The sequence below is a fragment of the Dermacentor andersoni genome, chromosome 6, assembly GCF_023375885.2.
Source record: "Dermacentor andersoni chromosome 6, qqDerAnde1_hic_scaffold, whole genome shotgun sequence".
NCBI lineage: Eukaryota > Metazoa > Arthropoda > Arachnida > Ixodida > Ixodidae > Dermacentor > Dermacentor andersoni.
The window spans coordinates 85,154,335-85,181,926 of NC_092819.1; the positions used below are offsets into that span (position 1 = coordinate 85,154,335).

Consider the following 27,592-nt stretch of genomic DNA (forward strand, 5'->3'; position numbering starts at 1 on the left):
AGCCCAGAACTGAATCCCCGAAATTTCAGCCGCAGCCTACGGCCTGCTCTCCATATCGATCGCATTTCTCACCGGTACCATGGAATCTATCATACAGGTCAGTACTCTTTTTTTTTTACTTTTTCATGGCTAGAAAAGAAGGGGGTAGTGGCGGAGGGGGACAATAAACAAAGCTGAGAGATGTGTCCTAATAAGAAGCGCAGAAATGTGATAATCGTTCTGATATTTCAATGAAGAAGGACTTCGTCGAGTGAAATTGCGAGCACTCATTCATAAAATTTGGGAGTGCCTAACCGTATCCACACACAGAGACAAAGAGAAAATAATGGGAGAGATCTCTGTCTGCTTTCGCGATGACTGACAGCTACAACAGCGAAGAGCAGTATGCCCCTCTTCGCCATAGAAAAAGGACCACTGCGTTACTCACACAAGTCATGTAATGCAGCATTCCACCTGACTATGTCACACAAAGACACCTCAAAACTAAATTCCGGGCTACTACGTGCCAAAAGCACGGTGTGATTATGAGGCATGCCGTAGTGAGGGCCTGAGGATTAATTTTTACCTCCTGCTGTTCGTTAACGTGTTAGTTAACTCGATGCACGGTAAGCAGGCGTTTATTTCATTTCGCCTCCATCTTAATGAAGCCGTTGCAACCGCCAATCGAACCCGCGACCTCGGTCTTAGCGCAACGCCACAACCGCTAAGCCACCGCAGCGATTGGCACAAATGCGCGTTTACAGCAAGCTTCACACCGCCTGGGGCTCTATTTCCGACACGCATGGCGGCTGCACGGCCGCCATCATCCGCCATGTTGACTCTCTGATTGGCTGTCGAGAAGTCCCGTGTTTTGACATTTGTGCCGGGAAGTGGAAGTTTTCCAAATGCAATTATGCGCTTTCATCAAGATGACGAAACGTGACGTGGAGCTGCAATTTTTTTTCTGGTCCTTGGCAGCTACATTGCGACCCTAGCGCTCCAAAAAGAAAGTTAACAGTAGCGTGCAGAAGCCCGTGCAATGCCTCTGCAATTTCACGAATATGTAGTGGCGGTCCAAGACAGCCGCCATGTCAGCTTGCCGAATGCCAGAAGGAATATACCGTGCGGCTCGTCACAGGTAGGGCTGCTTCGTAAACGTTGATCTGACTTTGTGTGACGTTGCGTTCAATGCATAAGACGACGCTTTGTTAAATTAACAGGAACGCCAATGTCTTTCTCCGCAAAGTCCGGGAATTAATATCTCGAAACTGACGTCGTCCTGAGAATTCGTTCCAAGTAAATCTTTCTCGCGAACTACTCGGCTGGAATTTGTAAATTGCAATACGGGCCATACGGTAACTAGCTAAAAGTTAATTAGTGAAATTGTGCTAATTAGTCGATCATACATTTCAAATTTTTGCGCAAGCAATGTCCGCGTCTTCGAGTAGACCAGCTCATGAACTAGAATCGTGATAGCTGCCGGCAGCCTTTACAAAATATTGAAGTGTTCGCTCAAACACCCTGCAATATATATATATATATATATATATATATATATATATATATATATATATATATATATATATATATATATATATATATATATAAACGAGAAGAAAGGGGGTTAACCGAGGGGCCCGATTTTGATTAGTCATATCATGAGAAGCCAACACACACTGACACCAAGGAAAACATAGGGTAAATTACTTGTGCTTAACAAATGAAATAAAGAAACGATAAATCTCCCAGGGATAAACTCCTAGGGTTCTACTGCCTCACCAGGTGTCCATGATTTATCGGAGAGTCCAGGTAGCTGATCACGACTCCTCTCTGCAGTTGCACGATCATATAGGTACACCCTTAGGCGCAAATTTCTCGCGAAATCATCCATATCTTGGAACAACTGAAACTCGTTCATCCTTCTTAATCGTCACCTTTACACAACTTACCATCGGCTTCCCCCATTCACCGATAGCTACCGGGGCCACTTATGACGAGCCATGAGCCCTTACTGTTATAACTGTAATTCGTTTGTTCAGATTACATGCAGAGGTGAAAGTGCTTCTGATTTCAGTAGAGTGGGCTATGCTTCGCACGAAAAGGATGGAAAATGGAATGTGTCATTACAAAGTACGTCCGCCACGAGTTATTTCTGCAACGTCCTTGAAGGTTCCTTCGAGCTCACTCTGTTATTTCACGCAAAAAAACAAAGTGTAAATGTTGGTTTTCGCGCTGATTAACGCAGTTATTGGTCCGCATCAGGACGCGAAACGTCTCCCCAAAGAGTTACGACGAAGCAAACTTCGAGAAGGGTGCCTGCAGTATACACTAAAGACAAGGGTTGACTTCTTTTTTGTTTTAGTCTGCGTTGTCTTTATCGCAGGCTTCAGCTTCGCTGGTCGGAGCCCTGTCCGGTCCACTGTTGGCCATCTTCGTCCTAGGCACTTTCTTCCCTTGCTGCAAGAAAAAGGTAAGGGCCGGTTCGTGGCAGCTACGCACGGCTCCGACAACCGTTGGGCTGCCATCATCTCAGATCTGAAATGACCTGAACTCACTTCACATCCTGTCAGGCGAATACAAGTGATGCCCGAACTGCAGCGAATGTTAAGGGAAATTTACGGCAAGTTCATGTCGAAAGGAGGGCGATAAAGTGCTCGTAAAGTTTATTGGAAGCCTAGTTGGGGACGTTGGAAACAATATACTCTTGAGCTTGCATATTTCTGCGCCTATACATGACAATGCATTATTGTGCACCGGCGATAAGATAAAGTCGTGAGATTACACCCGACGGGTGTAACTTCAGCCAACAAACGGTCGTGACATCTGACACATTCGCAGCGTTCGGACGTGTGCCGGTGTAGCACGAGGTTAGCATTGTGGCAATGGTAAGCCTAGCGATAAATACTCTTAGCTACCTAATCACTGCAAGAGTGTGGTTTTCATCGTATCTAGCAGCAGTCCGGGAAAAGAATTGGCCTCACAAGCCACACTCCGTTCTATGCCGTTATCTACCTTCTTAGTGAAAAGAAAGAGGCACAAAGCAAGGAGAGGAAAGGTGGGGAGGTCAACCAGACGAGAGTCCCGGTTGCTACCCTACACTGGGGGTAAGGGAAAGTGGGAGTAGAAAGAGGGAAGGACAGGGAGGACCGCACGCACGCAATAAGGCGCACAGCGGGACTACATTCGGTCACGGAAGCCGGTTGTCTTCAAAAACTGCTCTAGCGCTCAAATAACTTTCTGCGCCAGCGACGGATGTGGCCAGGGTCCAAGAACTTTTGCTTCAGGAAATGTTCTAGAGCCCAGTTTGCTTAGTGCGCTTGGTGAAGAGATGCGTTGAACGTCGTGTTGAGGGCAAGTGCACAACAGGTGCTCGATCGTGTCTTCAGACTCACAATTGTCACACGCTGGTACATCGGCCATTTCAAGACGGAAGGAACAGGTGTTCGAAAATTCCACACCCAGCCATGCATAGACGCTAGAGCCTAGTTGACACTTGCAGCCATGACAAAGTAAACAATAAAATAATGATAATAATAATGGAAATAACAAAGGCCCTTAGGAGGCACTTCGAGAAGCTTGTGTTGTTGCGCGGGAAGGAAAACCAAGTTTTCTTTCTGGGTCTCTCTTTCCGAGTGGATCTGAAAGCGTCTGGGGTGCCTTCTTGGACGGACCGTGGAAATGTAGGGTACCGCGAATTACATGCAACTTTCTAGTAATGTTAGCGACGGAAAATATCAATATCGAGAATAAATAGCCTCATCATACTAGATAAAAAGAAATATGAAACAACCGAAATCGTCTCTGTGCGTTTTAAACCTGCCTGCTGTTTCGGTTCGCAACTCGGCGCGTCATCGAACTGCGCCTCGAGACATCAGTGGGCTCAGAGTAAGTGTTTCGCGAAGCACTTTATTTGTGATGAGCATGCAGTAAGCAGGTTGATTAGCTAAAGAAAAACTTAAGATTCGACAGTTCCTTTTATTGCGATAGCATTTATGTGGACACTCCCGGCGCATTTCTGCCGTCGCCGTCGCCGTGAGGTTCCGTATGAGTGAAAGCGTCTGAGGGTGAGCCGGCGAACGCGGTTAAATCTCGCATGCGCGAGCGAGGAACGCCGCCCAGATGCGTGCCCTCTCCTGTGGCGCGCGAGGCAGGGGGGTCAGGCGAGGGAGGGGGTCAGGCTACCAACATGAACTGGATGGTGTTGCTGCTGCCAACGCACGGTAAAACAGGAAAGCGCCTATTTTGACGGCGCTTTGTTTCGTCACACATTGCCCCTCCCAACGTTACTTGTTGGCCCCTCCCACATCGCGCCGATCGCTGAGTCGCAGCGATCGGCGCGACCAACATTTTGGAGTCTAGTCGCGGAGAGCCCACGACGTCGCGGCGGTCGCCGACTAAAAATCGCGCCATGTGAAAAAGCCTTTTGGCGGACGCCGTAGGGACGCGTTGCCGGCGCTGGTGTGTGTCGAAAGCGATCTGCGACGTGGCCAAAGTGCGAGCCCGCGCGGGCCTCATCTCCAAAGCGATCTGAAATCCTCGCAGAGTGCGCGTAGTGTCGGTAGCTTTCTATGCGCTGTGCTTTCGACGTTTCGTTCGCGTTGAAGCGAGAAATGCGCGGAGGTCAATTGGGTCGCGGCTGCCGCCGCGATTCCTAACTCGAGCGTTTTCACAGACAGTTTCCGCTGTTATCGAGCGAGATGCGTTCATGTTTACCTGTGCGCGCGTGACATCGTGCTGGTTAAATTAGTTAAAACACGTTGACTGGCTAGTTGGTTTGAATCCATGATAGAATGTGTAAGCGCGACTGAACAAGGACGTAGAAAGAAGCAGACAAGCAAAGGCAGCGCTGTCTCTGTGTGTCTGCTTATTTCTACGCCCTCGTTGAGTCACGCTTGCGTATTCTATCATTGGTAATTTAGTTAGTAAGCGAATGTTCACAAGTTTATACGGCAGCTAAAACTACTATCCTTACTTCGTACATCTATCTGCTAATTCGCTATCGGCAATCGGCGCTTCGCCTTCCGGGCAGAACTGCGAATTTTATTTTTTTGAACAAACGCTACGCATCTGTTCATGCGGTAAACACGATGCGTAGTCGCGTAGCGTTTCGGCATGAACAGATGCGCAGCCCTTGTTAAAAAAAAAAAAAATCGCAGTTCCGCCCGAAAGGCGAAGCACCGGCTGCTAGGCGCAGCGTATCCGGCTGATGCACCATGTACTTGCGAACCGGCACAATGCAGCTAAGCGTACATTCATTGCTACACGGTTAAACGCGGGACGGTAAAACGACCGCAGTCATTGTATTGCACTCCCGAAAGATAGCCTGTCAGGTGTGTCTGTATGGTAAAAGAATAATAAATTATTTTCCAGTTGCTGTTAACTTCCTCCAGCTGTTAACTTCCAGCACACGTGGGGAATACAAAGCGCGAAAAAACATGGCGCTGACCTCTTCTAGGTCGAATTTTTTTTTTCTTAAGAACTTTCGAATTTCAGTTATAAATAGTGGTGCGCGAAGTAAGAACATTCAAAATTACGCTCACACCATTTGCTACCACGGGTGAGACGTGCGGACACGTTTAAAAAATCCGGAACAGACGGCGCACAAAAGCGTGCCTTGATGTGTGCATGTTTTTGTATTTAGCGAACGCAGACTTGGCAGGTGAATTGTCTCGAATCCCATGGCAGTGTGCAGAATGGTCAGTTTTGCATATGGCATAATTTTAATTTATGCAACTGAATCTAGTCGCAGATGGCGACACGCTGGCGTCTAAACTCCCGCTGGATGACCAGCCAAAATCAGGATTCATTCCGCTTAAACCTCCAGTCTGCATTTATGAGCTCAGATTCGGTACATCGCGAGAGCAGGCTAGAAGAGCTCAACCAGTGGCCTGTTTTCGCACACGTCGTGTAAGTCATTCCGAATATTGTGGGCAGTAATCCCGCAAAAAAGCGTAACCTGGAAGGTGAGTCATTCGGACCATTAAACTATGCCGTACGTTGTGTGAACTTGTGCGCTTACCTACAGCAAAACCTCACTGCACGCTCGCACTTTGCGCTGGTGCACACACAATCAGGCGTTCATTTCTCTCTTCCGTCTCATCTCTCAATTCTCGTCCGTCGTCACCAGCAATTTTTTTATCCTAGGATTGTAGAACCGTTACTAAGGCATACGCAAGTGAACCTGCCTATGTCAGAAAACGGCAATGGGCCAGGCGGTGCGGCTATTGTTTTGTTGAACTAAGACGGCGATTTGGGCCCGTTCATTGAAATTTAAGATTTCAAAATAGGGCAAAAATATCTATGCAACGCCATAAATTTATTTCATAGCTTGATTTTTTTTTCTTTTCGTTTTTACGTTTGTCGAGAGACGCGAAGCGAAGCAGCGACCGAAGTGCAATAAATTACGTTTCGGCCCCAGGTGGGAACCTTGTACACAATAAGCCCAGTGAAAGAAACACAGTGTGTCAAAGTGGTATTATTTGGAAATATATAAATAAATATTTATTAGCTTCGTTTATTACAAGGACAGTGGTGCACGCGGTGGACAAGGCTCCCATGCGGGAGCCGTGACGTGATTAAATTTGCTGTAACTTCCGGTTGGTGCTTCACTTCGCGTCTTTGGAGAACATGCACTTGCTGGTGTGTTAGCTTCGACGTAAATAGTTCTTTTATTATTCTTTTATTTTATTTTTTCGCGATGCTTCTTGATTACTAGCTCTATACCCACCTCGAAAGTTCTCTGCCATGGGGAACTATCGCCCGCACCATTTCACACAATTCTCATCAGGCATAGTGACTTAGCCTGTACAGTAGTGAAATAGCGTATCAGTAAGCAAGTGCGCCCATTATCTCCACCCGATACACCAAGTAAACCTATACACACGACTGCTCTGGTCACCGGCGGAGTGACTTAAAGAGAAGAGAATCACGAAATCGTATTACATTGATAAAGACAATCTTTCAAAACTCTGTTTTCGTTATTATCACAATTAGGGGCTGATTATTAGAACAGAGAAAGTAACATTTCGATATATTGCAATTCTGGCCGAAATCGGTGATGTCAGCGGGACGTCACAGATTTTTTTAAGATCGTATTTGGGTCGTTGTAACGCTGCAACATTTGTCGAAACTTGCTAATTTCAGCCGTTTGCTCTTTTAGAATACAATGTATTTCATCTTCATTGGAAAATATTACTAGATCCGAGGAATAAACGCTGTAAAATACCAATTACATCAATGCGAGCTCGTGCTTGAACTTCAAATTGGCGTCGCCAGCAGCGATCGTACTTTCCGTCTTTTAATTCTAGCTACTAAGCTTACCAAGCTTAGCAATTTGCTACCGTAAACGTGGGGAAGGGAAAGGGGAAGTGAAAGAAAGAAGACACGAGTCTATAGCGCACCTTCACATGCACCAAGCCAGGTGCAGCATATCTAAAGTCGGGCACTCAAGTCTGTGGCCTGCAGGTACTGTAGAAAAGCTCGAATGGATTCCTGGGCTGATGAGCTGTGAGGCCAGGCTACAAGACCTTTGCTTCTGTAAATGGCCTATCATCCAGTCTATTGAAGGCACAGTATAGAGAATGGCGTTGTTTATCGAAGCGAGAACAGTGGTACAGATGATCGATGGCTGCTTCACACTTGCACTTAGCGCAAATGGGTGATTTCGTCATTCAAGTGCGATAGATGTAGGAATTAGTAAAGGCTACTACTACCCACAGCGTACACAACAGTGTTACGTCGCGTCACGAAAAAGTTTCTTGGTACTTGCAGTTTCAATGATGAGTTGAGGCTGTGTAATCGACAGTTTGAGTCCTGCGTAGTATGCCGGCGACTCAACCTGATGGTTTGCGTGATATTGCGAAGCTCTCTTGCAGCGCCTATACCCTCGATAAAGGCATAAGGAGTGTCGGTGCTCCAGCCTGGGAACGTCGGACAGCGTCATCGGCGAGGTGATTACCAACGATGCCACAATGTCCCGGCAGCCACTGAAAGATTATGTCATCTCCTCGTTCAGAAACGCAATGCCAAATTTCGTTGATATGGGACACCAGTTGGTCGTAATTTCCACGTCGTAAATTTCGTACGCTTTAGAGGGATGCTTTCGATTCACGAAATATTGCCCTTTTGCTAGGCGGTTCTTTTTTGATGTATTCCACAGCACCACGAAGAGTGGCCTATTTCGGAACCTGTTGACCTGCACGCCCCCGCTTAGCTCCTCAGGACCCTAATAAAGCCGTTTGCTGCTGCTGCTGTTAAATGTTGCGACGCGTGGTCTTAAACTTGATCACAATCGACCAAGTTGGTATAACAATGGCACACTTCGGACTTTCCGAAACCGAACCGTCCATGTAAACATAGATTCGGTTACCGCACGAACTGTGCAAAAGCTCCGATGTGATTTGCTCGAAAGCCGCGGAGGTCACGCTATCCTTCTTCGCAATTCCTGGAACAGCAAGGCACACCTGAGGCTTTTTTTCAAGCACCAACAGAGGGGATGGCGTTCTTGTTGCGGGCGAGTATCTCGATGACAAAGAGCGCTGGTCAGCCGCAACCGATCAGGGAAACGCTGCCTCGGGAAGGGGCACGCATCAGCGCACTATACACGCACTATGTACGCACTGTATGCAGGGTGCCATCACGGGAATCGTGGTGGCCATGGCCACGTCCTGGTGGCTGGCCCTTGGCTCCATCGTGTATCCGCGCGACGCGGACGACCTCCCCACGTCCACCACCGGGTGTACCGAGTTCAACCAGACCCTCACGGCCGGCTCGTACGACCCTCCACCGTTACCGAGGTGAGCGGGTGGCACGGTGCGTGCACCGAACTCGCCGATGAGTGCGTCGTTGAGCTTCCGAGTGGCTCGCTCGGTAAGCGAGCCACGTCCCGCGCAGCCGCAGCCATAGGTCTCTATACATGCAAACGCTGCGCCGATATGCGTGTATACGGCGTTTACCCGGTAGCGTCTTTTCGAAGGGATAAGCAAAATAATGTTTACATGCTCGTTTGCAAGTTGTTACGAACTAGCGGCGCAGTCTAGACCGGTTATAACGAACAGGTTTACCCGCTTGAAATACTTCTATATACCGTTATATTCACACTCGCGTATAACAGCTGAAGACAAGCTCTGTGGTGCGTTCGTTTGTATACCAATTTGTTACCTCCTGCAGTGCAAACAACAAGCAAGGAAGAAATCCAGTTCTTGAAAAACAGAACTGCCCGTAGTATATTAAGTAATTAATTGCTTGTGCTCTTGAACTTCTTCTAAGCGTCTCTATAAGAATGGCGTTCTCGAGGCGCGTGATTGCGTAGACCCGCTCCAGTGTACTTCTCTCACTGTCACTGCAGCACAGGCGCCGCGCATCCACTGCGGAAAGTGCATCCTGAAGCGCCACGAAATGCAAACGTCTTTATGGCGCTGGTAGTGGGCACGCCGAACTAGTTACAGCCATCGCCCAGCTCCTTATGACAGAGGTATTTTACGCGGGTATCGGTTAGCAGGTTTTAAGTGTCCCATATCGAGAATATTATCCTGGTTCATTATAATCGGGTTCGAGTACATACGGTGACGCAGCGCCGATTTCGCGGGTTCTATAGACCAGCGCGACTACGGGGCTGTATACACTATAGACCAGTCTAACGATAGCAAAATCAAAGCAGCGGATTGCTTTCGTAGACGAGAAAGGTGGCTGATTTCCAACGAACGATCATGAACACTATTTTCAAAGGTGCCGTGATCAGGTGGTTGGGTAAGAGCAGTAGTTTGTGGTTTGTTTGCACATTCAATCTTTTCACCGCTAACAACATTTTAGCACTAGCAAAACAACAAGTACTCATATATGTGGTAATCCGGGCGTGCAAGTTGTCGCTGATGTGTAGTTACGATTCAGCCAGTGATGTTCAGGGTGTTAAAAAAAAAAAAAAAAAACGTGCCTGGACCTCTCTCCACGTATTGGCATTGTTGAAACTGTAGCATATCAGAGGGCCTACACGTTTGCGCCCGTTTCGCGTTTAACGTCCACAGATGACTTCAAGAACCACATGCCCCGATACCGACGTGTAATGCACCGTCTTCTGGACCGGCGAGGTGGTCATCAACTCTCATCATTTCTTGTAAACTCTGTCGGACATCATACAACTGCATCTGCGGTATCAATTTCTAGGGCTACAGTTTATATGCGTTACCGTCTTTCGCGTTAACGTAGAAACCTTTCTTTCTTTTTTAACTCTTTCACTTCATATCGTTGTTCTCACCCACGAAAAGGTGCAACTAACTTGATGTGCAACTGCGTATGCTAAACAGATATTGAGCAAGTTCAAACTAGTGGGTACATGTCACGCACACCCGCGTGAGGCAAGTCTCGAAGCCGGCTATTTCTGCAGCGCCTAGCTGGTTCTCTGAATTGAAGTGAAGTTTACTTTTTGTTTCTTGAAAATAAGATGGAATGGAATCGAAACAAAAGGCGGATTGCTTTGACAGGGCGTCAGCTGAGCTTCAGTACTGTTGACAATCATTCACAAAACAAGATTACGGAACATTAGCAGTACACATTATACGCGAAAGGCAAACGCCTATTACAATGCACATGATAGTGGTCAATTAACAACATGAGAAGCGGGAACTTACAAGCACTAAGTAAAAATAACACAACAATAGTAAACGTAGCACATCAGCATCCGTAAACCGAAGTAGCAATTGTGTGGGGTACAAGTGAGTGAAAGCAGTTGCAACATTTGCTTTCACACCATATCAATTAAAACAAGGTACCGAATACTACGCTCGCAGTTATACAATGATACATAGCTGTCTTTACAGCTCTACTAAGTCGTTGCCGATTATTTTCTCGTTAATATCCGTGTTAAATCTTCGCATAGGAGGAGAAGCATAGAAATATAAATGGTATAAATGGTCATTACTGCAGAATTATTATTTGCGGCGCTCACGTATTGCGTCCGCTTAGTTAAATAACTTCTTAAAAATGCCTTACTCAAGCCCTCGTACGCCATAACAATTTAACTTACTTAGATTTCGCGTTCAACATAATCAAAGACCTTCGGATGTCTAAAGGCATTTGAATGTGCTCAACATGAAATACTTTAACTTTAAAGCTTCATTCACACTAGTAAAGCTTATTCCAGCTGCCAGTCATGTCGGCGACCAGAAAACCTACGTGGCGCTACTGGAAAAAATTCTCACCGCGCCGATCGGTCCAACACCGATTTTCGTCGCTGGAAAAAAAAAAAAACCTCTCTTGACGCAAGCCAATCAAAATGCGAGCCTTTTGCCTTGCTGGCTCTCTGTGAAAGCTAAGTTTCCCAATACGGTAGATGCGTGGAATCTGCGTAATTTTCTTTTCCTTGATACACACATGTACTAGCGAATACTCCTGCGCGATAACCGTGAATCGCGAGCAAACCTGCGAGAAGTGACCTTGAGAGCTTCCGTCCATGCGCAGCGCGTCCCGCGAGAGCTGGCGGACGACAATGAACACTTGGCCGTTCGTGACGAGAGCTCGATCCAGTGTGAACGCGCGCCCTTCGACGTTGCGTTTTCATGCAACGTGCGAATGTTGTAGCGTTATTTTTATTATTATTTTTCTGCACGCAGTGGAATCTTCCAGTTCTACCACATCTCGTTCATCTGGATCGGCATCGTCGGCTTCCTCACGCACATGGTGGTGTCGCTAGCAGTCAGCCTCGTTTTCGGTGAGTCCATCGGCGCGAAGGGCGATAATGAAAATTGTTGCAGCAGACCCGTACCCAGGATTTTTTTTTTTTTCAGAGGGGAGGGGTAGGTAACTTTTCTATGCAAATGAGGGGTGGTGTACATTTACCAGTACAGACGTTAACAATTCCCACCGTTCGCTATAAAGGCGCGTAAACCCGCAAAAGAGAAGTTAAATAAGGTGTATCTCACAAGTACGCCTGTGATACACGCGTATCCCTTACTCGGTAAACCAGGAACCACATCAAATTGACTCGCGCAGGAAAGAAACGCAGGAAAGACACAGCCGAGAAGAAGTAAACAAACGAAAGCATAAACTGAAGATTTATAGTAGTGTTTTTCTAATTAGCACTGGAAAACTTATCGAGAAAGATACATTTGTGGAAGAATCACAGTTCTTTTGGATACCTCGTTTACTGCTCTATCAAGTTAAGGGCCAAAGCCGACTCGTATTGTTATTTGGAAAGTTGCGTAACGATGCGTGGCCGCCAGTACCGTAAAACCGCGTAGAGCGCAGGACGCTGCTGTTCTAGACGTACAGCGCCCACCACGGAAGGTTAGAAAAACACCGACATAAACACAGCAGAGAAATGGCTACGTCAGGCGGCTCGACTGATAACTGTAGAAGCGTCATTCAAAACACAGGCAACCATTCTCCACTTCCGGCGGTGTTTTCTCTACTCCCTTTTTAAATACAACGATTTTAATGCATAAATATTTTCACAAACAACGGTTAAATGCGTTAATTCTTGCTTTTCCTTCCTGTTTGGCTGTTGTTTCGGCTCTCTCTCTTAGAAGATCGCCTAATTTTTAAACTTCTTGCGACTCTTGCCTCCCGTTGCCGATTTCGCACGAAAAGTGCTGTACAATTAGGGCAAAAAACCAGACGAGGTATCGGGTGTCATTCAAATTGCTTATGGGTTCAACGGTTATCGCAGGGCTTGTATGAAATGTTGATTTTTCTTCGGTTGACTGTGAAACGTAGATCGTTGAAAAGATATCAGCGGCAGCACCTTGACTTTCGAAACAAACATCAATATGATGAGAAAGCCGAAAACCAGCGCCACCTCCAGCCAGATGCCGGCGATCCGATCGTTCACCACCCTCTCCTATTGTTCTTTCCTGCTCTTCCCGTCGGCTAGCATTCGCGCCTGCTTTACGGTCGCGGGGGAGAGTACCATCTGGGCGGCGCCTCACAGCGGTAGTCGGAGGAAGACTGACAGACGCGTGAAAGCCTGACACCTGACAGACGCAGGGACGGAGCGTCTACCACTTATCGGTAACGGCGCGGGCGCGCCCTCAGACGCCTGCGTTACGCAAGTAGGCGTGCCTAAATTAGTCGTACCATCTCGGTAGTGTCGCATCGCGGCAACTCGCTGAACTAAGGCGCACCAACGGCTCCCATTGGGGAGCGAGCGATTGCACTGGCATTGAAAAAGTAGAGGAGGCTTTGGCGTAAACATTCCGCCATTCTTCAGCTGGGAGAATATCACTCTGTTTCACGCCCTCAGTTCAGTGTCCTTTCCCTTGACCCGATCAGCGATCGCTTCCAAGCCTCGGCCATAATAATGCTGTAACAGCAGCCCAGTGTTGACCGCCGAATAGCTGTGTAGTCTCAAGATTGATTTGACGGCACTTTAGGAATATGGGTGAGGAGCGGTGACGTAGCCGGAGGGGAGGGGGGGAGGTCTGCCGCTTAATTCTGGGGGGGGGGGGGGGGGGGGGGCAGGAGCCCCGGGCCCTCCTCCCTGGATACGTGCCTGTGTTGCTGGCTTTATTGTGGAGAATTACTTTACACGGGGACGCAATTTCGTTTATTTTTCCTTTATTTTGATGGAAAACCGTCAAACGGCTATTGGTTGAAAATAATGATAACCCCTCCTCTACCTGGACCAGGGGGTGCAAGCGATGCTAGGGATCCGTGGCTCTTCGTTGTCGTAATGCCTCGGCTTCGTGCTTCCTCGCGGCGAGGTCGGCACGTCAACGACGAGCACTTTCTCGAGCTAGTTCCTGACGGCGTTCATGAAACGCCGCCTGTTCTTCGGCCGAACGCACGACGCGCTGCCCGCCCCTGCTGCCGTTCCTTCAACACAGCCCGCTTTTGGACAGAACGAACCAAACGCGGCTTCCTCATCTGATTGCCCGGCCTGAACTGGCGGGAAACGGCGGCCGCGAGGCAAGCGAACACGCGATCACACCCTTTCCCTCCTGTGGGTGAAGGGGGACGCCTGTGATTGGCTCGCGCCTTGCGCTGCATCTACCTTCTTCATGCATATAAAACCCCGCTTTAATGGGCACGTATGATGAACCAACAGTGGCTGAATCGGTTAACGTGGCAATGTTTTTTTTTTTTTTTTTTTGCAGTGGCACTCGCCCGCAGTACACTCATTTCCAGCAGGACAGTCACGCCACCGAAATGCGAAAACACCCGTGTACTTAGATTTAGGTGGAGGAGGAGGAGGAAAAGAGATAAGAAGAAGGCAGGGAGGTTAACCAGAATCATGTCCAGTTGGCTACCCTACACCGGGGGAAAGGGAAAGGGGAAAACAAAGATAACAGGGAGAGAGAGGAGGGAAGGAAAGAAGGAAATTGCAGTGAGTTCGCTGACGTGTGTGGCCTTACAGAAATTGCATTAATAGTCACAGTTGGTCGCACAAGCCCAAGATTTAGGTGCACGTTAAAGAACCCTAGGTGGCAGAAATTTCCGGAGTCCTCCGCTACGGCGTGCCTCATAGAGAGAGAGAGAGAGAGGAATGCAGGAAGGCAGGGATGTTAACCAGTCAATAGTCTGGTTGGCTACCCTACGCTGGGGGAAGGGAGAAGGGGAAGAGAGAGAAGGGAGAGAGAATGTGTGGATACGTGAACGGACAGCACTTGAGTTAAAGCCGCTCGCGCAAACCAGAAGTTCTGAGAAAACACAAAAGTGCCTTCACTGCCTTCTGAGCCGATGATCGGTCGGGACGGTGCTCTAGTATTGTCTGTTTACTCAGAGGACGATCATCGAATTTCCTCAATGTGTTGGACAAAGATTGTGCTTGAAATTGAGGACAATGGCACAATAATCGGTCAATGTTCTCCTCGCATCCGCAAACATCACATGCAGGACTATCAGCCATTCAAATTAGTGCTGAGCTGGTATTCGTGAAGGCAACTCCAAGCCATAACCGACACAGAAGAGACGCTTCACGTCGGTGCAGACCGGCTGGAGGCCTGAGTTGAAGTGACGGGTTTAGTCTGTGCAGTCTTGTGCGCCTTGTGTGTACGGTATTCCACTCTGCTAAGGAGATCGTGCGTGCTATAATGCCAAGTTGTCTCGCGGCGTCGGTCCTAGATAGAGGAATGGACGCAGCGGTCTTCTTGGTTTGACGTCCGGGCTGCCTTATCGGCGTCATCATTTCCAATGATACCGCAATGACCTGGTATCCACTGAAAAGAGATATCATGGCCTCTTTCTCTTAAGTGATGGACAAGTTGGCGTGCCTCATAATCAGAAAATTAAATTATGGGGTTTTACGTGCAAAAAAGGCGTGCCTCATAATCAGAAAAGGGCTTTGGCACGTAAAACCCCATAATTTAATTTTGTTTCAGTCACGCCACACTGGATAGAATAGGTATATGTCTCAAAAAAAAATTATGGGGTTTAACGTGCCAAAACCACTTTCTGATTATGAGGCACGCCGTAGTGGAGGACTCCGGAAATTTCGACCACCTGGGGTTCTTTAACGTGCACCTAAATCTAAGTACACGGGTGTTTTCGCATTTCGCCCCCATCGAAATGCGGCCGCCGTGGCCGGGATTCGATCCCGCGACCTCGTGCTCAGCAGCCCAACACCATAGCCACTGAGCAACCACGGCGGGTCTCGGCTCACCTAGTCCCTTTGTGCACAGCGTACGAGGTCCAACCCATTAAATTTAGTGACCACCGTTTGGTAATTGCCGGGTTTCGAACAAGTCAGGCAAAAGCCAATCGAACTGGAACCTGTGGAAGTTTACTGTGAAGTTGCTGGATGACGAAGACTTTGTTAGCGTAATAACGGAAAAATTAGACAAGCTACTCGCAGCACAGCCAACCAGCCTGGCAGCTGAATGGGAAGAATTGAAACAGATGGTTAAAATAACAGCCATCGGAAAAAGTAGCTCCCTTAAGTATAATCAGAACGAAAGTGAAAGCAAACTGCTCGAGCAACTACAATTCTTGATTAGTATGGAAAGCATCCAGACAGCTATCTTTATCAAGGAATTAAGAGGCGCTTAAGTTCAACTGGAAGGAATCGATGCCGAGAAGAACAATGCTGCGATTATACGTGCAAGATCCGAAAAGCTATTGCTTGGGGAAAGACGAACGAAACCTGTGCTATCGGACGAAAAAGGATGCACGTGCCGGAAGGAAATCTGCGAAATAGCAAGCGTATCAAGCGTGTGACAGCCGAGAATTTCAGTAGCTTGCTAAGCCACCAAGAGCATTTCAAAGATGGCTTCCAGAAGCAATTCGTTCCATTTATGCCGAAGGTGGACGACGAAGTTAAAGCACGTCCCGAACAAAAGATTACTGTGCGGGAAATAGAGGACGCAATTGATGACTTGGCTTCAGGTAAAGCGCCTGGGCCCGACGGCCTAGGTGCCGCCTTTTATAAGAAGCTTAAGGGTATAGTTGCTCCGATGCTGCTTAGAGTTTTCGTTGAAGCTTGTGACCCGAAACGAGTACCGTTATCCTTCACAACGTCGCACACTGCGCTCATACCGAAAAGTGATGATCCAGAAAAACGTCTGTTGGCGGGATCTTATCGCCTTGTTAGCCTCACCAACGCGCCGCTTTTAAGACAGGTATAGAGTATCCAAGATCATATATAAAGGTGGTTTATTTGTTCTTGTTCGTCACAAAACTGCTGAGGAACAAGAAGGCATAGGCAACATTAAAAGCCCCCTTCCCAAAAACACAGTTAAGAAATTGAGACTACCCATTTTCTCATATAACACCGTACACACATAGCACACAGAAACACACCAAGTCTGCAGAAACGATCACAGTGTGAAGTTACACATACTTGACACGCGCACTTGTTTGTCGTTTTCTGGTGACAGCACTTCACCGGCTAACAAATGTTAAAAGTTATCGCTCAGCGCAAGACGGGCCTTTCTGTATCGAAAGCTTCTCAAATGTTATCCCTGGTTCTCTCTGTTGGCTATGCTTTTCGCCGAGCCTTGTGTGGTCAGACTGGGTGCGCGGCACGAATAGGGGCGCACATTCTAGACTTTACGCGAGCGCCAGGGGTTTCGCTGCAAGGATCAATGAGCCACGTATAAATAGCCTATCTATAGTCTTATCTGCAGTTCTTTAATTGCTCAAGAGTGATGTGTACTGCCCTCTTGAGAATTATCACTCGAAGACCGCATCGTAGATAAGTCTACGACCTAATGCTAATGACGATCGCTCACATTAATTTGTACCGGCTCGCAGAACGCAACGAGAAGGAGGAAGTGAACCCCAAGTACATCTGCCCATTCGTTCGGCAGTACATGAGCAACTACGTCAAGAAGGGCACCGACAACGTACTCAAGGAGCCTCTCCCAACAACGGCAAGTATAAACGCGTAAACGTAAAGCGAGATTTACAGAAATGCGGCGCAAATCCGCCTTCGCACGGTTCCTTTCGTGACGGCACACTTGTTTGGCCTGCGTTCGAATCGCATTTCTGCCGTCCAGCTTCCCTTGCCTAGAAAAGCTCCCACCCATGTTCACCGAGACAATCACTTATACATACTTAGTCCGACGGATGTGTGTTTGTCACGGCAGCATTTGGTTGTCACCGACTGCGGCACTTGAACCGTGTCCCTTACACGTTTAGGAAAAAGGAAATATTATTTTTGTGAATAACGGGTCCTGAATTCCTTCGTTCTCAAGCATGCGCAGCGACTAAGAAGTGCAGGGTGAAGCGTTTCGCGAGTGAGTAGTAGGCGCACCAATTACAGCTTTTGCAGCCCAAGAACAATGTGCTCGGGCTTTCTTTTGCATGAACATTCCTGATTTCGTAGGAAATGACCACTTGTTTCATAATTATAAACTCCATTTACAATATTTCGGGCAATCCCACAACGGAGCATGTTGGGACTCCTCGTGGCCACAGAGTGGACTTACTTTATATTTTGGAGTGCGAGAACGCTGGAAACTCGAGTTGAATATTAAACGGGCAGTTCCTTCTGCCTTTTTTTTTTAAGACGTGTACTTGTAAGCACTGGCAACGACAAATAATCGCTTTCTTTTTCTTTTTCTTTTGTGCACTCTTTAGTCCAGGAAGTTCTGTCCTCAACATTATTTAACATATAAAAGCTAGCGAGGTTCGAACTGACCCATCCGCAGTGCTCATTGCTAGTATACGGATAACTGGCTCCCTCTTACGTCGCAACATAACGTGAAGTGAGGCACCAAACGTCGCACCAAACGGGAAGTGAAAAGCTGACTGGCAACTTCCACCGGAAGTTGCCAGTCAGTTGTCAGTCAGTTGCATAACGTCTGCTTACTGTTCAGAAAGGAGGACAACGCGAAAGGAGAAAACAACGGGACGTGACCGAAACAGCGTTTCGTCTGTCTCCGTGACGCCCCGTTGTTCGCACTGTTAATCGTTCCCTTCGGACGTTACACCCCATGAAGACCCCGAGACCTGTTACTTTGCTGGGCTCCGCAGCAGCAGTGCATACTTGAGTTTCAATACTCGCCGATAAATTTTTGGGGCAAGGAATGCAAACGCTACAAGGGAGTTGCAGTTTCTGCAACGTATATTACTGCGCCAAATAGTGCGGCGAAGTTTGACCAAGGAGGTCTTTTATGCCACCATCTACTATGGAACCTCGCAATAACGAAATCGCATCTTAGGTAACCATACGTTTGTTATCTCAGATATTTGTTATGTGCGTGTATTAGTTGTGTGCTGATATTGGCGAGAAACATTTCATTTACATAGTTATAGCGGATAACTCGTAATAGGCGGGTATTTTAAACCTTCAGTTTGACAGCGCTGTCTGTTTCGGTTCCTTGCAGCGCGTGCTGAATCACCATAGATTTTTACTTGCGGTGGTTTCGCATTCACCAAAACACCGGAAGAGTAGAGCAAAATAACTAAAATTCAAATGCAACACTGACGGCTGCGTTTTATGTCTCATTTTATTGTGAGTTGCAGCAAAAAGTGAAACGTTTATTTATTTGTTTCGAAGCTGACACAAGTGTGAGTGAGCTAGACTCCAGGACTATTTTCGGGAGCGCTGTCAGGCGTGAGCTTTCCGTACGCGGCTACTCCTTCATTGCCACAGAAATTTGTCCGAGAGTATAGCACTCCCTTTACCGTATTTATCGCGGCACACAAATGGCCGCTTGGTTACGCAATGTACGTTTGCAACACCTGACGTCTTTCTTTATTTTCCTTCACAGAACGGAGTGTCACCGACAGAACTCAAGCGGCTGATGTCAGAGGACCAATAAAAAAAAATTGAAAAGAAAAATAGCCGCACCGGCTACATCACGTTTCACGGCTCGGTTACTTGCACGTTGTTCGTCGTTGTTGACAACGATGTCAATTTACGGTTGCGCTAGAAGACGGAAATGCTGTTCGAAATGCTGTAAGTCACATATTGGCTAAAAGAAGGAAAAAAAAAACAGCGTCGAATTCCGTCCACGAAAGGCAACAAGTCTCAAATTCGCTTTCACGAGAACGAAGTAAAAAAAATCGCCCGCCAAAGGAATTCGAATGCGTTCCTCTCTAGTACACTTAGTATATTATTAGCACGAACGCCACGTAATGCTCACTTAAGGCATTCATTTTCTTTTTCTGCCAGTTTTGACAAGTTCAGTGACAGCACTTGTTCAGTGGACCGCAGTCGTAGAAAAACTACCGGCGAGAGTGGCTTTAAAACACAGGGTTTCCTACAATAATTACTAGATTGAACTCTGGCGCTGCAATCGTTGAGCGTTTTGAGCTGCAGCAGACTCTGCGAACGCGCACAAACGCTCTCAATTCCAACAGTTCAGCTTGTCGAGGTGGCCGGATCGAAACGCGCCAAGTGTCCCAAGGCACTGGCTTGCCCGCGACGAATTCGTAAGGGCGGTTTACGTCCCTTGTCGATGCAAGTGTCCGTGGCGTAATGGTTCCGACATCTGACTTCTCTGCTGGAGGTTCTGTGCTCGAATCCCGCTGTCGGACAATTTTATTAATGTTCATTTCACGATTTATTACTCAGTACCTTTGTTGAAAATGACGAGCTTACAAAGTCGCGAAGCCGTTTGAACAGAAGGACGATCTTTAGACAAACCCGTGTGTTTCCCATAATTATCATGCTGGTTGAACCCCCCCATTGCAGCTCAAGTAGATACCATCGCCAGAGTTCCCTCCAGTACTTAGTGCATGAGACTCTATGGCTAAAAGGACGCGATATACTGCAGTGTTGTAACATGAGCTTTCGAAGTGTTCTTCAACTTGCGTTGACAACAACTTGCGTTGACAACAACGGTATTTCGCAACACCAAACTTGCGTTGACTTGCACACTGAAGTGTGCAACAACAACAACAGCAACGGTATTTCGCAACACCAAGCGTGTTGCGACTGCTCGGCGTGTTAAAGCAAAGAGCGCCAATCTAGCCGAGTCTAATGTAAGTTGTTTTTATGATTTTATGTCCCCTACCCACTCTGGGAGATTGCCGCCGAAAATTGGGTAGTACAAATTAATGCATTAGAATAGTACACAAAATGCATAAAAAACTAAAATTCAAACGCAACACTGACTACAGCGTTTTATGTCTTATTTTAATATGAGTTGCAGTATTTATTTGTTTGTTTGTTTGTTTGTTTGTTTGTTTGTTTGTTTGTTTGTTTGTTTGTTTGTTTGTTTGTTTGTTTGTTTGTTTGTTTGTTTGTTTGTTTGTTTGTTTGTTTGTTTGTTTGTTTGTTTGTTTGTTAAAATATAACCACTGGTTTAGTATAGGCAGGCTAGAACGAAAGGAAACAGAAGTTGGAGCGTGTACGCAAATAAAGAATGAAGGAATAACTCAGAACATAAATATAACAAAAATGAAAGTCAATATCGCAAAAGAATATATTGAGGTCAGAATTTATCAAATAAGTTTAATTTAGCCTAAAAGAAGACCTGTAATGGACCTTGTAATGGACCTGTAATAAAACCTTTCCGTCGCTGTGCCCGAGAGTCAAGATACCAAGGGATAGCAAACCCAGAACAGTTGGATCTAATCCAATATTGCGGAGCGCCGTTTCTAGGACGACGAGGAAAGAGAGGGACGGGAAAAGGTAGGCAAGTTAGCATGGAGGAATGAAAAAGAGGAGGGAGCATCGCGCAACGCGATTGAAGCCAGACCTGGTGGCCCAACACGTGATCGCGCGTCTAAGTGCGCGTTTGGCTTTAGTGTTCCCCCTTAGTGTTCCTGTATATGCCCCTGCGGGAGCATATACAGGAACACTATTCCCACTCTGCAGGCAGAGCCACGGCAGGGCAGCCGAACAAAATCTCGAATATCGCTCCGTGACATCGACGGGACAGATCACGTGGTGGGTCACGCGCCGCCGAGCAAATGTATGGTCTTCACGGAGCGTTCGTTTTCGAAGGCTTGCTGCGTGACGCAACGCTCCCTCCTAAAATTTTCCTTCCTCCATGGAAGTCAGCCCGTGCATACACCGGCTGGCTACCCTGTGCTGGAGTAACGGGGCCAAAGGGAATTAAAGATGAGAGCAAAACGCTCGAGCATAAAATAAACAAAAGGGAAAGAAAGAAAAAAGTCTGCAAACTAATGCGATGTGACGCACGACACTCCTCCAAGCCCGGCCCCCCGTCCACATGTCCTTCTGAGGTTCTAAGGCGGCTGCTGGTGCCGCGGCGAGGAAATCAATGGCTCAGCCAGCAGTACGAGATTGGCCGAGAGTCGGGCAAAGCAGTTCGCAGTATACGGTAAGTTGTAGGGTAAAACCGCAGGAGATAATGTAAATATTTTACAACGTTTATTTGGTACGTGACACAATAAAAAAATCACAATTTAACGAAGACAGCCACTGCGGCAGGTCGCTCGGGCCCAATTATTATTTAAGAAATTTTAATAATCAAGTAATTATTAAAACAAATTATTTAGGCAATTGCTCCGCCAGGGGCAAAGAACGAGAATATGTTGCCTAATTTCTTGCCAGGTTTCAGCCTGCTAGTCGAGTGGTTCAAGCTGTAGAAATCCTCGCTCTGCTTTAGAACAGAACCTTTATTCAGCCAACGCGGCCCAAATGCCAAAAACATACTTTGGAATCCCTGGCGTTACGCTGACGTACCGGCGCTGGGGTTTCGGCGCGAAATCCAAATACTGGTACTTGGACCTTCATTTTCTCATCCAATAATCAAACTATCTTTTTGAAATGACTGCCTGCAGGGTTCTCAAACAAGGCTCCATTAGTCTAAACTGATTTATTGTTTCCCTTTAGTGTCCCTTTAAGTATAAGGTCGTTCGTGGAATAATTTCTGACGATACAGTGCTAAAATCCTGCTGCACAGCATTCTCCTGTTGCAGGCAAACCTTTGCGTAGTGTGCCTTTGGCTCTTGCCTGCATGCTCAGCAGTGTTTTAATATCTTTAATTATGTATCCCTATTAATTTCATTATTAGTTTCACGTTGGCAAGTCTCCAGTTATGTCCTTGCTTATTTATCACTTATTTTCCTAACGTTCACAGACACGAACCACGAACTGTAGAGGTTCTGCAGGCTGGTGAAGCTTCCTCGGTAGCGTTTTTATTGACCCTCCTCCAAGCTGATTCAATTCAATCACAGATCTGACTAAATTTTAAAAGAGAAACTTACAACCTTGTCGCAGGCTGCACTAGGTCAACAGAAAACATCAAAATAATTGAACATAACACAGCGTTCTGGACATGGCACGCTCAACAGAATACATGTTTATAAAAATTAAGCTAAGTGTTTCAGTAGCCTTCAAAATGGCGAAAAAAATAAAAGAAAGAAAGAAAGAAAGAAAGAAAGAAAGAAATAGAACCTCGTTTCTTCGTACACAGATAGACACGCCAGGGGCGCGGGATTATTTTACGACAACGAGAAGCTAAGCGAGGTGCAATAGATTCATACCTAGAAATGGTATATCATGCATCCCAGGCTCCAACTATTAAAAAAAAATGGCAGTATGCAGCACTCCATAGAATCCGTAGAACGATTTCGACGCACAAATAAAAAAAAAAAATTTAGGGTGTCCGAGACACGTGGCCCACCGGGCAATCACCGAGCGAAGCAAGGTCCGTGCAACGCCGCATACATTACTCCAACGAACGAGTCAAGTGGCTTCCTAGCGGTTCATTTTTCTGACCTCGAGACGCATTTTGCAACAAAAACATCAAAAATAAATGAAAGACTCGTGCTTCGTGCTTCGGCCGGTCATTGCAGATGGCTTCGAGATGCGATGGCGGCGGCGCATCCGGCGTTCGTCGAACCTTCTCCGTTCTGAATTCAACCGCAGACGAACTGATAAGTTTCACGACGACAGGAAAGAATGGTAAAGAAAGCGTTCGGACAGATAAGAGGCCGAGCCTGCCTCAATAAGCACGCTTGACCTATACAAAGTGAATCGGGCTAGATGAGCGCATGATTAAGCAAATGAATGAGTGAAAAAAAAATCGGAGGATGACAATTTCACCTGTTCGAAGAGGCGAGGGGCAAGGTGTTTTGGTAATGGGGACGTCCTGTTTGGATTTCGTGCCCAGCTCATTCCCCTGCTCGTACAATAACCTCTGCATCTCTCTCTCTCTCTCTCTCTCTCTCTCTCTCTCTCTCTCTCTCTCTCTCTCTCTCTGTGTGTGTATGTGTGTATGTGTGAGTGCGTGTTTTAGAGGAATCTGTTATAAACTGGCATGCATCAAGCTTCAGCCGGGTCGTATCCCGATGGAGGTGGACAATAGAAATGCTCGTGTATTTTTAGGTGTCATGTTAAAAAATGTGAGGTGCTTCAAATCAATCCGGTGCCTTACCATGGCCTCACTCGTGAGTCATGAGTGAGTGAGTGAGTGAATAAACTTTATTGTAGGTCCGGCGAGGACGCGAACTCGTCGCGCACCCGGCTAGTCCCACGTCGGGACCGGCAGGTCTAGCCCACCGGCCCGGTCGCGGGCACGCCGGACGGCCAGGATTTGCTTTTCTAGAGCGGGGCTACGCAAAAGCGAGTCCCACTCCTCCTTGATGAACTTGGGGTATGTCGACCCGCACTCCCAGAGCATGTGAGGTAGAGTGGAGGTCTGGCCGCAGGACGGGCAGGCGTCGTCGCGATACACGTCGGGGTAAGCCTCGTGGAGAGCGGACAGACACGGATATGTGCTGGTCTGTAGGAGCCTAAGTGAAACGGCTTGCGCCCTATTCAACTTGGGGTGAGGGGGTGGAAAGACCCTTCTGGACATGTAGAAATATTTAATAATCTCATTGTGAGTAGCGGGAGCGTCCCTGTGACCGTAGAGAGGAGGGGAGTCAGTGCTCCTTATAGAGGAAGCGCGGTCGGTGAGGTCACGCGCAGCCTCGTGGGCAGACTCATTGAGGTTCGGGGGAGCACCCTCGACCGATCCTACGTGAGCGGGAAACCAGTGAATTGAATGGTTTGTGAGAGCATGTGGACTCGAGCCGCTAAGAAGACGAACAGCTTCCTTGGCGATGCAACCCTTTTGAAAAGCCCTAACTGCCGTTTTGGAATCACTATAAATTTCGGACCCACGACCGTCTAGCAGGGCGAGGGCGATGGCGACTTGCTCGGCGACTCCGGGGTCTGAAGTGCGAATTGAGGCGCTATTGGAAATGTTGCCGCCCGAGTCGACCACAACGACGGCAAAGGTCTTCCTGTCACTGTACTCCGCAGCGTCGACGAAGCTTGCGCTAATGTCGTGTCGCTTGATCTGTTTGAGGATGGCGGCTGCTCTGGCCTTGCGTCTGCCCTCGTTGTGGACGGGATGGACGTTTCGGGGCACAGGGGCGACTTCGAACTTTTCTCGAATGCACCTAGGGATCGGGGTACTGACCATCGGGAATCCCGCAGGGTGGTAACCCAGCTCTTCGAGGATGCGTTTACCTGCTGCTGTGGTGCCCAGGCGAGTGAGTTGCGCGCGTTCTTGGGCTTCGGCAATCTCCTCGGCGGTGTTATGTACCCCCAGCTTCAAGAGATCCTCGGTATGGGTCCTGATGGGTAGCCCGAGAGCCCTCTTGACTATTTTGCGGATAAGAACATTGAGCTTGTCTCGCTCCGCTCTGAGCCAGTTGTGCATAGAAATCGTGTACGTGAGGTGGCAGAGTACGAAGGCATTGATCAGCCTGAGAAGATTGCTTTCCTTCATGCCTCGATGCCGGTTTGCGATTCTGCGAACGAGGCGGAAAGCGTTGTCCGTCTTCGCGATAATCTTGCGGAGAGCAGTTCCGTTTCCGCCGTTGTATTCGACAAACATGCCCAGGACCCGAATAACGTCGACCCTGGGTATCACCCCCCCGTCACAAGTGCGAAGTCTGATGCTGCTTTCAGAGACTGGCTTCCAATCTTTGGGTCTGCCTCCCTTCTCTTTTCTGTAAAGTAGCAGCTCCGACTTGGCGGGGGAGCATCGAAGTCCGGTGGGGCGGAGATACTCCTCGATCACGTCAATCGCCTCCTGCATGGCTTCTTCGACTCTGCCCTCGCAGCCGCGGGAGCACCATATGGTGATGTCATCGGCGTAAATGGTGTGCTTGACGTTCTCGACGCGCGCCAACCTCTCGGAAAGACCAATCATACAGATGTTAAACAATGTTGGGGAGATGACGGCGCCCTGAGGAGTGCCCCGCCCTCCGAGGGGCACATCTTCGGAGCGGAAGTCTCCAATGCGAAGCTTGGCCTTCCTGTCAGTCAGAAAAGAGCTGACGTAGTTGTGGAATCTGGAACCGAGACCCAGGTCTGAAATGGTCTTGACGATGAAGGTGTGGAGCACGTTGTCGAAAGCCTTCTCGAGGTCCAGACCCAGCAGAGCCTTGACGTCTCTGGAACGGCCATCCACAATCTGATGCTTGATTAGTTTCATGGCATCCTGCGTTGAGAGTCCGGCGCGGAAGCCGATCATGTTGTACGTGTAAACCTCGTTGTCTTCGAGGTACCCGTTAAGCCTGTTGAGGACGACGCGCTCCATGACCTTGCCGACGCAGGAGGTTAGAGAAATCGGCCTGAGGTTCTCGATGTTCGGGGCCTTGCCGGGCTTGGGAATGAGCACCGTGCAGGCCATCTTCCATTCTGCAGGAACAACGCCGCTATTCCAGGACTCGTTGATTTTGTCGGTCAGGAAGACGATCGACGTGTCCTCGAGGTTTCTCAACATTCTGTTGGTGACTCCGTCTGGACCCGGCGCAGACTTGCGGTTGAGCGCGAAGATGGCCTGTCTAATCTCGGCAATGGAGAAGTCTTCGTCGAGCTCGGGGCGTGGAGGGCCTCGGTAGTCTGGGAGTTGGGTCACTGGATCTCCGTCGCGACGGACGGGCAAGTACCTCTGTACCAGTTTTGCGACGAGCTCATCGACCGTGTGAGACCTGGTGGCCTCGTGAAGGGCCCTGGCCAACGTATGCCTCTGATTTGACTTTGAGCCGCTTTCGTCGAGAAGGTGCTTCAGCATACCCCAGGATTTGCCGTTGCGCATCTGTCCGTCGATGGATTCGCAGAGCTCGTCCCACTGCTGCTGGCATAGCGCCTTGCAGTGGTCATCGATGACCTTGTTGAGCTCCGAGATCTTTTTTCGGAGTCTGCGATTGAGCCTTTGACCCTTCCATCGGCGGAGCAGGGCGTTCTTGGCCTCGATCAGGTGGGCAAGTCTGCTGTCCATCCGCTCGACGTCGAGATCGGTTTCCACTTTCTTGGTAGCCGCGGAAGCGTCGTTCCGGACGCCTTCACACCATTCTTCGAGGGTGGCGGGTGCCCTGGCTCTGCTGGGTTCTTCGCGAATCTTGCGAAAGTGGTCCCAATCGATGAACGTGAATTCCTTGATCCTACTCCGAGACACCTTGAAGTTGGTCACGAGAATATAGTGGTCGCTGCCGAACTCCATGGCGGTGTTCTCCCAGCCCACGTCCTCAACGTTCCTGACGAACGCTAGGTCAGGTGTCGAGTCCCGGGTGACGGAGTTGCCGATGCGAGTAGGAAAATTCTTGTCAGTGACCAGAGTGAGGTCCATCTCGTTGGCGTCTTGCCACAGGTTGCGCCCCTTGGTAGTGTCGTAGACGTAACCCCAGATGCCGTACGGTGCGTTGAAGTCACCGACGACGACCAAGGGTCGAGGGCCGGCCAAGTCGGTCGCTTTCTTGAGGATGGTCTTGAACTGCTGGCGCGAGTCCCTGGGGTTGCTGTAGATATTGAGGACGAACACGCTGTTTCTGCGCTGATTCTGGTGTGGTACGTCGAGCAGGATCTCAACCATGACATATTCAATTCTACCACACCCCAGCTTGAGGTCGTGGGTGAGATGAGTCAGCCTTTTATCAATCAAGGTGCAAATCCCTCGCCCCCCGGGCAGGCCCGACACGGCCCTGTAGCCCTGGAGCGAGGCGGCGGAGACTAATGTTTCCTGGAGAGCAATGACTTGAGGTTTGACAGCGAAGGACCTGAAGAACTGCTGCAGAGGGGCTTTTTTGTTAGAATATCCCCTGCAGTTCCATTGCCAAATGCGAAAACTCTCTTTGGACCTATCCATTATGGCGGACCGGATGGACTACCACCTAACGGGGCAGTTAGGGCTGTGCAAAGACTGGGACCTCCTGACGCCGCCCTGGTTGGATATTGAAGTCTAGCTTCCTTTAGTATGGCGGGAACGGTGAGCGGTTGTACGACGGAGGCGGGTGTAGCCATTCGCGCCTCAATGGCGTCTAT

At 48.3% G+C, this 27,592-nt stretch overlaps 1 protein-coding gene across 1 annotated transcript in view; it reads left to right on the top strand.

The window, feature by feature from the left end:
- Positions 1-19,210, top strand: part of LOC126522482 (sodium-coupled monocarboxylate transporter 1-like) — a 71,176-nt gene extending 51,966 nt beyond the window's left edge. Inside the window, exons 12-17 of the mRNA XM_050171232.3 lie at positions 30-97; positions 2,363-2,449; positions 8,608-8,774; positions 11,586-11,683; positions 17,161-17,279; positions 19,125-19,210. Coding sequence (XP_050027189.2) covers positions 30-97; positions 2,363-2,449; positions 8,608-8,774; positions 11,586-11,683; positions 17,161-17,279; positions 19,125-19,175 — 590 coding nt within the window. The 3' untranslated portion in view covers positions 19,176-19,210. The remainder of the gene's footprint in view (positions 1-29; positions 98-2,362; positions 2,450-8,607; positions 8,775-11,585; positions 11,684-17,160; positions 17,280-19,124) is intronic.
- The last annotated feature ends 8,382 nt before the right edge of the window (positions 19,211-27,592 follow it).